Source organism: Rutilus rutilus (assembly GCF_951802725.1).
Source record: "Rutilus rutilus genome assembly, chromosome: 1".
Lineage (NCBI taxonomy): Eukaryota > Metazoa > Chordata > Actinopteri > Cypriniformes > Leuciscidae > Rutilus > Rutilus rutilus.
This window is the reverse complement of record NC_140209.1, coordinates 75,315,570-75,327,525: the sequence shown is the minus strand read 5'-3', so window position 1 is coordinate 75,327,525 and position 11,956 is coordinate 75,315,570. Positions and strand designations below refer to the sequence as shown.

The following is an 11,956-nucleotide window of genomic DNA, read 5'->3' as shown; positions in this document are numbered from 1 at the left end:
GATACAGAGCGCGTTAATTCGCGATCAACCTCGTTTTATTGTAAGGAGAATTCTGCTAGGCATTCTGTGTCTTTGAAGCAACAAAGGCTAAATCATTTGTAACAGCTTTTTTTTATTTTTTTTTATTTGTGTGGATGACATACAGTATTATTATTAGCCTTTATGATGTGTTTTTACCCTGAAATGTTTAATTTCGAGAGAGACCCCAAAAACTTAAACTTAAACTTGCTAAAAAGAGATCAAGCGCACGAGAGAGAGGCAAAGAAAAACGCATGTTAATTTATGTTGCTTTGAACTATTTTCATTTTGTACTGTTTTAATTGTTTCATTTTGCTGCAATTTCTTTGGCAATACAAATTTAAAATGTCACAAGAATAAGATTCTGTGTTTCTTATTTTGCATTGCAAAGGGAATAAACTAAACTCGATGCAACCCTGTTTTAAATAAATTAACTGTCCCGACACTTTATCTAAACCTTGAAATGTGCGATGGGGTCTCAAACTTAATTCATTTTAGTGTTCTCTTACATTTTCATTGTTTTTTATATTGAAAGCAATACTATTTAGTTAGTCTGTTATTTTTTATAGCCAAGTCAACAAAATCAGTCTTTTTTTCAGATTTGTCCAATGTATCTGTTTTGAAAACATTATTTTGTTGCTATGGCCAAATCAAATCAAACTCAACAAAGCTCAGAAAAGTGTTTCGAATCAATAAATTAACATTTCAAAAGTTTTTATTTTTGACAAATGTTAAACTAGGAACAAAATTATAAGACGGTAGAGCTGAGCTTCGCACACTAGGATCTTTTGAAGCTCCGTGAGGCACATGTTGTAGCGTTGACCACACAGCTAGCGCCTGAACTCTGGCCAGAGAATGAGCTTAACGTCTTGTCATGCAAAGCCTCATTGATGTAGCCTAAAATTTTCTATTGCAATGTTTTATGTTGAAATGTTTTCATTATATATTAAAGAAATTTATGCTAATCGTAATACTGTAAGCCTATATAATTCTTAATAAAGAATGCTAAAACATAAATGCTGCCGACTAACATCGGTTATCAAGTCCTGATCATTTACTTTTATTTCTTATTTATTTTGTATTTAGTTTGATAATTTATTTCACTGTTATGTTTCAAGTTAATAAATCTACTGACAAATTAAAATAACACGAACTGTAAGACACATAACCTATTGACAAGCATAACCTTTCTAAATTATAGAAAAATTGGACACACTGTTAACGTTTAGCCTACTTTGCTTGAATTTGAGGCAATAATAAAGCCTACATTTGTTTCAGTTCTAAATTTGTACTGTAATTTCAATATTGTGATTATGAATTCGTTTAACTGCAATGTTTCACTAGAATTGATCTGCTACCAGCTTTCAATCGCTCTCAATGAGCCACGGCGCGGCGGCAGATTACGCAATAGAGAGAATAAACTGACACTTTTCAAAGTCTGTGATTGTAGCGCCTCTTAGCGGTGAAAGGCAGCAAATGCACACCCGCGGGAACGGCGGCAGTAAAAGTATTATTCTGGTTGAGTACCAACTGTAGGTACTTAATATTACTCAGTACTTAAAGGGTTAGTTCACCCAAAAATGAAAATTATGTCATTAATGACTCACCCTCATGTCGTTCCAAGCCCGTAAGACCTCCGTTCATCTTCGAAACACAGTTTAAGATATTTTAGATTTAGTCCGAGAGCTTTCTGTCCCTCCATTGAAAATGTATGTACGGTATACTGTCCATGTCCAGACAAGTGTAACGGTGGTGGGCCCCAATAATACTTTTAACAATATTGCTCGGGCGCCAGACAGGAGTAGGCCTGTCAAAATAAACCCAGGATAGCTTAACACAACCACCTGTTACATATAGAAATCACAAAAGTGACAATAGGCTGGAGTTTTCTTCCCCTCATCTCTTTAATGAGAAAAAAAAAAAAAAACCTTTTCAGTGTCACAAGTTAATGAGCTATTCAATTTTGAAAGGAAAAAAAAACCAACAGCAGCAACTTCAACTCCAATGGTTTATCTTTTCAAATGGTAAACAAAAAATAAAAATAAAATAGCAATACAACAAAATAATAACAATTTTATTCCCCACTACGTTTTTTATTTTTTCCACAAACACGTCGTGGACATAATACCAACTCCGAACCTGTGCACATTTCTCAAAGTCCACAATAACCCACTTGGTCCATGCACAAAGACTTAGTAAATCAACAGTTCAGTTCATCGTAGAGAAAAATGACAAAAGAAAATTCAACCACAAAAATAGTCTGAGTCAAACAAACACACCATATGTGTGGCTTTGTAAGGTCAGTGGGTGTGTCAGTGAGTGCGTGTGTAATTCCGGACGACGTGCGTCTTTAACAGAGCGTGTGTTGTAGTTTGTGTGGGAGAATGAGAATGGCTTTGGCACTGACCCAGCAAAAGTAGCAGACCGCAAGGTCTCTGAAGAGTGTCTCTGAAGATGGGGAACGATATATATTAACGATGTCTTTAATACATTTTTCTGGGCCAGCAAGTTATAATGCCTTAGAAGCCTATGGAGGAGTGAGACAGCTCTCAGATTTAATAAAAAATATCTTAATGTGTGTTCCGAAGATGAACGAAGGTCTTACGGGGCTGGAACAACATGAGGGTGAGTAATTACTGACAGAATTTTCATTTTTGGGTGAACTAACCCTTTAAATATATAATTACACTGTAACAATTACATCTTAAATAAAGTGTAACCCAGTGGTTTTTTTTTTTAATCTCATTTCTACAGGTCCATGTGTCTTACTATACATCAATATCAAGACAGAATGAGCTTGAGACCAATTCAGACTCTGTTATCCCACTCTTCTCTCTTACATATTCCCTGGCCATTACCATTTCGATTATGTCTTGTTCAAGGTATAAATAATTAAAAATATTCACATAAGCACACGTTTCTATCCCTAGATCTGTGATTCCTCTTCCTCTTCCTCAGGTTAGACTGTGTGACTGATCTCTATAGCATGTCCTCTTCCTCAGGATAGACTGTGTGATTGATCAATATAGTATGTCCTCTTCCTCAGGATAGACTGTGTGATTGATCTCTATAGCATGTCCTCTTCCTCAGGATAGACTGTGTGATTGATCTCTATAGCATGTCCTCTTCCTCAGGATAGACTGTGTGACTGACCTCTATAGCATGTCCTCTTCCTCAGGATAGACTGTGTGACTGATGTCTATAGCATGTCCTCTTCCTCAGGTTAGACTGTGTGATTGATGTCTATAGCATGTCCTCTTCCTCAGGATAGACTGTGTGATTGATGTCTATAGCATGTCCTCTTCCTCAGGATAGACTGTGTGATTGATGTCTATAGCATGTCCTCTTCCTCAGGATAGACTGTGTGATTGATCTCTATAGCATGTCCTCTTCCTCAGGATAGACTGTGTGACTGATCTCTATAGCATGTCCTCTTCCTCAGGATAGACTGTGTGATTGATCTCTATAGCATGTCCTCTTCCTCAGGTTAGACTGTGTGATTGATCTCTATAGCATGTCCTCTTCCTCAGGTTAGACTGTGTGACTGATCTCTATAGCATGTCCTCTTCCTCAGGTTAGACTGTGTGACTGATCTCTATAGCATGTCCTCTTCCTCAGGATAGACTGTGTGATTGATGTCTATAGCATGTCCTCTTCCTCAGGATAGACTGTGTGACTGATGTCTATAGCATGTCCTCTTCCTCAGGATAGACTGTGTGACTGATCTCTATAGCATGTCCTCTTCCTCAGGTTAGACTGTGTGATTGATCTCTATAGCATGTCCTCTTCCTCAGGTTAGACTGTGTGATTGATCTCTATAGCATGTCCTCTTCCTCAGGATAGACTGTGTGATTGATGTCTATAGCATGTCCTCTTCCTCAGGATAGACTGTGTGATTGATGTCTATAGCATGTCCTCTTCCTCAGGATAGACTGTGTGATTGATGTCTATAGCATGTCCTCTTCCTCAGGATAGACTGTGTGATTGATCTCTATAGCATGTCCTCTTCCTCAGGATAGACTGTGTGACTGATCTCTATAGCATGTCCTCTTCCTCAGGATAGACTGTGTGATTGATCTCTATAGCATGTCCTCTTCCTCAGGTTAGACTGTGTGATTGATCTCTATAGCATGTCCTCTTCCTCAGGTTAGACTGTGTGACTGATCTCTATAGCATGTCCTCTTCCTCAGGATAGACTGTGTGATTGATCTCTATAGCATGTCCTCTTCCTCAGGATAGACTGTGTGATTGATGTCTATAGCATGTCCTCTTCCTCAGGATAGACTGTGTGACTGATGTCTATAGCATGTCCTCTTCCTCAGGATAGACTGTGTGACTGATGTCTATCGCATGTCCTCTTCCTCAGGATAGACTGTGTGATTGATCTCTATAGCATGTCCTCTTCCTCAGGATAGACTGTGTGATTGATGTCTATAGCATGTCCTCTTCCTCAGGATAGACTGTGTGATTGATCTCTATAGCATGTCCTCTTCCTCAGGATAGACTGTGTGATTGGTCTCTATAGCATGTCCTCTTCCTCAGGATAGACTGTGTGACTGATCTCTATAGCATGTCCTGTTCCTCAGGATAGACTGTGTGATTGATCTCTATAGCATGTCCTCTTCCTCAGGATAGACTGTGTGACTGATCTCTATAGCATGTCCTCTTCCTCAGGATAGACTGTGTGATTGATGTCTATAGCATGTCCTCTTCCTCAGGATAGACTGTGTGATTGATGTCTATAGCATGTCCTCTTCCTCAGTATAGACTGTGTGATTGATGTCTATAGCATGTCCTCTTCCTCAGGATAGACTGTGTGATTGATCTCTATAGCATGTCCTCTTCCTCAGGATAGACTGTGTGATTGATCTCTATAGCATGTCCTCTTCCTCAGGATAGACTGTGTGATTGATGTCTATAGCATGTCCTCTTCCTCAGGATAGACTGTGTGACTGATGTCTATAGCATGTCCTCTTCCTCAGGATAGACTGTGTGACTGATCTCTATAGCATGTCCTCTTCCTCAGGTTAGACTGTGTGATTGATCTCTATAGCATGTCCTCTTCCTCAGGATAGACTGTGTGATTGATGTCTATAGCATGTCCTCTTCCTCAGGATAGACTGTGTGATTGATGTCTATAGCATGTCCTCTTCCTCAGGTTAGACTGTGTGATTGATGTCTATAGCATGTCCTCTTCCTCAGGTTAGACCCTGTCAGGACGAAGGTGTGGGTGGCTACGTTCGGTGTGGTCTCCGCTGGGATGGCCGTGTTGGCCAGCTTTGGTCTGCTGCTGTTCTGTGGGATGCCGTTTGCCATGACCGTGGGCACAGCCCCCTTTCTGATTCTGGGTAAATGTTATGTATTTCATCATCTAGTAGGTGTCTCACAGCTGATGTTCACAGGCTCACCGTCTCTGCTTTCCTCCAGGTGTTGGCGTTGATGACATGTTCATTATGATCTCCTGCTGGCAGAAGACTGAAGTTCATAAAGCCGTTGAGCTTCGTTTAGCAGAAACGTACAAAGAGGCTGGCGTGTCCATCACTATCACCACGCTGACAGATGTGCTGGCTTTCTACATCGGCCTCATGACGCCCTTCCGCTCAGTTCAGTCCTTCTGCATGTACACCAGCACAGCTCTTCTGTTTTGCTACATCTTCAACGTCACCTTCTTTGGCGCGTGTCTCGCACTGAACGGACGGAGAGAGAAAGGCAACAGACACTGGCTGACCTTCATGAAACTCCCAGAAGCCACTGGTGATGATGGAGGTTGTTGTGTTGGTGGGGCGTATGATAAAAACACAGATAAGGAATTTGAAATGCCAATAGATTCATTCTTTAAAAACTATTACGGCCCTTTCTTAACAAGAATGTGGGTTAAGGCGCTCGTGTGTCTGATCTATGCTGGGTATTTGGCAGTCAGTATCTATGGATGCTTCCAGATGCAGGAAGGTCTAGATCTGAAGCATTTAGCAGCAGACAGCTCATATGTTGGTAGTTACTATGACAAAGAAGATGAATTCTTCTCTGCCTTTGGTCCCAATGTTATGTTAGTTATAAAGGGTAAGGACTTTCAGTACTGGAACCCAACTGCTCGCAAAAGTCTTGACTCGTGTTTGGAAAATTTTCGAAATCTACCAATGGCAAATTCAAGCATTCCAACGATTTCTTGGCTGAGTGCGTACATACAGTATGGACAGAAGGCACGTCTCAATTTAGACAGTGAAACACAGTTCAAAACCCATTTAACTGCATTTCTTAGTCAGTCTGGTTTTAGTCAAGATGTTAATTTCACTAACAATCAAATCCATGCGTCACGTATGTTCGTTCAGACTGTAAACATCCGCACAGCGATTGATGAGAAGAACATGCTGAATGCATTCAGAGAAACCGCAGGAAAATGTGGGAATTTGAAGCCCCCCGTTGATCTGATAGTGTATCACCCCGCATTCATCTATTTCGACCAATATGCCGTCATCATTACTAATACAATCCAGAATATAGTAGTTGCTACATGTGCAATGCTAGTCATTTCACTCCTGTTGATCCCAAACCCTCTTTGCTCTCTCTGGGTGACATTTGCCATCGCATCTGTCATTGTGGGAGTGGCCGGTTTCATGGCATTATGGGATGTTAGTTTGGACTCTGTGTCTATGATTAATCTTGTTATCTGTATCGGGTTTTCTGTCGACTTCTCTGCTCACATATCCTATGCTTTTGTGTCAAGTGAAAAGCTCTCAGCGAATGAGAGAGCCACAGATGCCGTCACTAAACTGGGCTATCCCATCATTCAGGGTGCGGTGTCCACCATCGTCGGTGTGGTGGTGCTCTCGACTGCTAAAAGCTACCTCTTCAGGACCTTCTTCAAAATCATGTTCTTAGTCATTCTGTTTGGGGCCGTCCATTGCATCATATTCATACCGGTGTTCCTGACCTTCCTCGGCACTTTTAGTAACCGTCTGAGTTGAGAGAAACAAAAAAAATCTTCCAGAGCAAAGTGGAATGATTGCTTTCACAGAGTCTGCTGATCCTGACTGTTGCTGAGCTTACTTTACTGAAAGATGTTGCGTGTTGAAGTTACTAATACTATTTATATTTACTAATACTATTTATATTTACACTATTTATATCATAATCAAGTATATTTTTTAAACATATATATTTTTTTATCCTTGTCATCAGTATTACTCAATGCAAACACAACTTTGCTTTTGTAATCCAATTACATTCAAGTACATTGATTAAACTGCATTACTGAACATTAGAACTTATTCTGTTCAGTGACAATTATACTGAGATTTAGTCATTTATGACAGTATTTACACAAATGCTTGAACACATCTGCCATATATTTCTGCTTGTTTGCAGTGCAAGGGTCAATTAAAAACTGGTTCTTTGAACAAGTACAGCGTTTTCTTTATTCAAAACATGATGTGTGTAAAGTAGGGATCGGCAATATATTATCATTTGTGATTTACTGGTACAAATTCTCCTCACGATAACAATTAGTCTTCCTGCGATAATTACGATAATGCCTAGTTGATGATGTATGTCTGTTTGGGTGAAAACATTCAGTGTGAGAACAACTATGGCAGAAGGTAGACGTGAAGCTGAGGCGGACTTCATCACTAAACTAGTTTATCGCTCTACAATCTGAAACTGGGACACACAGATATATGTTCACTCACCAAAAACTGACTGAGCACATGAGAGTTTCACTCTCCGTAAAGCAATCCGTAAAGCGCACTATTTCAGTTCATCTCAATGAATGCACAGTGTATTTGACGCACAGTAAACACTAGTGTGAGGAGCCTGAGAGCGCTCAGTGTTTCTCACGCACTCAAAGACAGAGAGATAAAGAGTCTTACATACCACACAGAATTGACGTGCTACATGTAAACGATATTATTTGTTGTATTTTCCTGTAAAGATATTGGAATTATTTTCATATTCATTTGGAATTATTCAGCCTTTATGAGAAAGCAGAAACTGATGCGCAAACGCAGACGTGATTAATATTCATGAACCAGCAGCTCATCAATCCTTAGTGCGGTTTACATTGTTATTAGTAGGAGAATTTGTAGTATTATCAGTGTTATTATTATTTATTTTTTTACAGAAACACTGAATGACCAACAACGTCTAAAACCAGGACCAGACCCCTCCAAAACCACTCAAACCTAGAATTTCAGGGTCCTACAACATTCCGTCTCCTTACGGACGCGTGACCCTTTTTTGACCTTTTGACCCCTGTCAGCGTATGACATTTTTGAATGAGGCCTCATTAGTTTTAAACACTAAAAACGTGTATTAACCCACCTCTACTGTACTAAGCACACTCGATTGGACACGTTCCACTAATTTTCAAGTGATTTCAGTGGTTAATAAAAAATTTACCTGAATTAAAAATATATAATAAAGTAAACTACTTATCATGATTTAATAACATTAATCAATGGAAAACCACAAATTGTAATATTATAAAATAAAAGTGCAAAATTCGAAATGTTATAAATGCATGAATGTTATATATATATATATATATATATATATTTTTTTTTTTTTCATAAGTGTTTACAACATGTATGATAAATAAATGTTGCTTGCCCACTAGAGGGAGACATAGGATAAGGATGGAAACTATGAATGGAAATACAGTTTTTTTACAATCGCTATGACCATTTTTTGAATTGTTATGTGGTGGTGCTTTAAATTGCTGAATGTTAATTGTTCTATCTGAGATCGCAGGTGCAGTCATGAATGACGTCATGGGAAACCCCGTATTTAAGCCGGTCCGGAATTGAGGCTGGTCTCTCTCTCGGCTCTCTCGGTTCTCTCGGCTCTCGCGACGCTCGCTGCTCTAGCTGCCTCTACCCTGCTGATCAGTAACAGCTGGGGTTTCTTGCCACATGGCGAGCAGTCCACGGTCTTCGCCTCGGCTGTTCCAGATCATGGACTGAGTTTTTATTTTGGTTATTTTCAAGCCAGGTAGTGGGTATTTTCTTTGATCACTTTTATTATTTAGTTGATACAGCGTAGGAAAGCAGTGGTCCGGAAGACTCACTCTGTTTGTTGTTTTCTTCGGGAGCAGATAAGATCTTGCTTACAGAGTTAGATAGTCAGGCTTTCTGTTTTCCTTTTGCTACCCTACCTGTGCTATTAGTTTGATTTATTGTTTATTGTTGGTGCGCTCTCTCATGTTTCATTAAAAGAAACGATGTACACTTTGAAACTTCACCCAATCGTCTGTGATTCTTGATATGTACGGTCCTTGTCTTACATGTGTTTTAACGAGCCTAATTAGATAAAGGGCCGTAACATATTTGGGGGCTCGTCCGGGATCGAATTTTGTGTGGCTTTGTTTGATCTTTTGATCTGCTCACACTTTGTATTTGTTACTTGAGTAACTTCAGTAACTTTGTTGAATCACAGTCGATTGGTGTGTGTGTATATTTTCTCGTGTAGTGCTCGTTAAATTTTTTCCTTATAATAACCAGACGTTATTTTTTATCATGTTTGAATTAGCGAACTTCATTGCGAAACCGACGCAAGCTGAGCTGTTTCAAATTAATAGAGTAGATCTTACGAAGATTGCTGCTCATTTTAAGGTCAATTTTCGTAAGACTTCAACTAAACATGAGCTTCAGATTCTGCTTGTTGATTCATTGCATGAACAAGGCGTTTTTGGTGATGAGGAAAAGATGACGGATTATCCTGATGTTGAATTTGAAGGTAGTTCCGAAGATCTTGCGATGCAGGTTAAAAAATTGCAGTTGCAAGCTAAAGAGCACGAGATAGTTTTGTTGAGAGAGAGAGAAGGGTGGGAGCGTGAGAGAGAGAGAACTAGAGATCGTGAGAGACATGAACTTGAACTGAAAAAGCTCGAAATGGAGCAAGCGTGCCGTCTAAAAGAGATTGAGTTAAGCGCTCGTGAAAGGGGCTTATCTGACACTTCTGATTTCGACGTGAGTCGTAATATTCGTATTGTTCCTCCTTTTCGAGAACAAGAAGTTGATAAATTTTTTGCTCTTTTTGAACGCGTCGCTGTCAATATGAAATGGCCGAAGACTTTTTGGCCCATGTTGTTACAGTGTGTTTTTGTGGGTAAAGCCCAGGAAGTTTTTTCCTCTTTATCAGTCGAAGACTCTCTTAATTATGAGCAAGTGAAGACATCCGTTCTCAGAGTGTATGAGCTAGTCCCCGAGGCTTATCGTCAGAAATTTCGTAATTTACGGAAAACTGATGAGGCTTACGTTGAGTTCGTTCGGGAGAAAGAATCACTGTTTGATCGTTGGTGTGCTTCCATGAAAGTGACCACTTTTGAAGAGCTTCGTGAACTGATTATTTTAGAGGAATTTAAAAACTGCTTACCAGAACGCGTTGTAATCTATCTTAATGAGCAAAAAGCTTCTAAATGTTCTGTTGCTGCGACATTGGCTGACGAATATGTGCTCACACATAAGAACGTGTTTAGTGTCGCACCGAAGTTTCCTTCAGCTAACAGCACTCGGTCTTCTCAGCGTAATTTTGAACGCCCCCTGCCTGTTGATAAAGCGGCGCTAAGTTCTGATAAGTCTGTGTTCTCACCCGTTTGTTTCTATTGTAAGAAACGCGGACACATTATTTCTGAGTGCAGTGTGCTCAAAAAGAAAAACCGTGTTCCTAAACCGGTAGGTTTATTGATGACGTCCATGCCACAAGTGAAAGGACTTGAGTTGTTGGCTTCGGAAGCTGACATGTGTGAAAATGAGGGATATGTGCCGTTTTTGATGGACGGATTTGTATCTTTGTCAGGTAGTGCTTCGCGCAAACCAGTCAAGATACTTCGTGATACAGGCGCTGCTCAGAGTTTTATTCTGGAAGGAATATTGCCGTTGTCTGATGAGAGCTCTGTTGGTTCAAGTGTCTTAGTACAAGGATTTGAGATGGGCTTCGTTAAGGTACCTTTGCACGAGATCGAAATTGAATCTTCCCTTGTGTCTGGCCGCGTTGTTGTTGGAGTGCGACCATGTCTTCCCGTTCGAGATGTCACGTTTATCTTAGGGAATGACTTAGCGGGAGGAAAAGTTTTTGCTAGCCCTGAGGTAACTGATGATCCTTTTCTGTGTCTTACTGTTGCTGATGCCTTAGCTCAGGAATATCCTGAGGTTTTTCCCTCATGTGCTATTACTCGCGCTATGACTCAGAGACTAAAAGGTAAAAGCCTTAGTGAATCAGAAAGTGAGTGTAATTTTGATTTGAGTGATACATTCTTTTCTAATTCTGATTTTTGTGAAGTGAGATGTTCAAATTTTGTTGACGGTTCAGATAGTGCCGTTAAAAAATTAGATGAACATATTATGGGGCCTACTAAATTGTCTCTGTCTCGCGAGCAGCTTATTGTTGAACAGAGGAAAGATGAGAAGTTGTCATCCCTCTTTGAAGCTGTTGTTCCTGCTGAGCAACTCGAACACGTATCGCAAGGATACTTTGTAGAAGATGGAGTGTTGATGAGGAAGTGGAGACCACCTACTGCATCTGCTGATGATGAGTGGCAAATCGTCAAACAGATAATAGTTCCCTCCTCGTACCGCTCTGAAATTTTGAGTCTTGCGCATGATAGCCCGTTTGCCGGTCACTTAGGAGTAAATAAAACGTACGATCGAATACTCCGAAATTTTTTCTGGCCTGGCCTGAAAACTGATGTAGCAAGTTATTGCAGAAGCTGTCATGTGTGCCAAATGACGGGAAAACCGAACCAGAATGTTTCACCTGCTCCGTTGCATCCTGTTCCAGCTATCGGTGAACCATTTGAGCGTGTGATGATCGATTGTGTCGGTCCTTTGCCTCGCACGAAGTCGGGAAACCAATATCTGCTCACTATAATGTGCACGTCAACGCGTTTTCCAGAGGCCATTCCTCTGCGTAAAATCACTGCACCAGTGATCGTAAAATCACTTAT

At 40.2% G+C, this 11,956-nt stretch overlaps 1 protein-coding gene across 1 annotated transcript; it reads left to right on the top strand.

Annotated features, from left to right (window-relative positions):
- Nucleotides 1-2,720: 2,720 nt before the first annotated feature.
- Nucleotides 2,721-7,740, top strand: LOC311276587 (patched domain-containing protein 3-like). The gene is made up of 3 exons (XM_084386350.1): nt 2,721-2,900; nt 5,221-5,366; nt 5,446-7,740. Exons 1-3 carry the CDS (start codon nt 2,887-2,889, stop codon nt 6,981-6,983), a joined length of 1,698 nt encoding a protein of 565 aa, XP_084242476.1. The 5' UTR covers nt 2,721-2,886; the 3' UTR covers nt 6,984-7,740.
- Nucleotides 7,741-11,956: the final 4,216 nt, after the last annotated feature.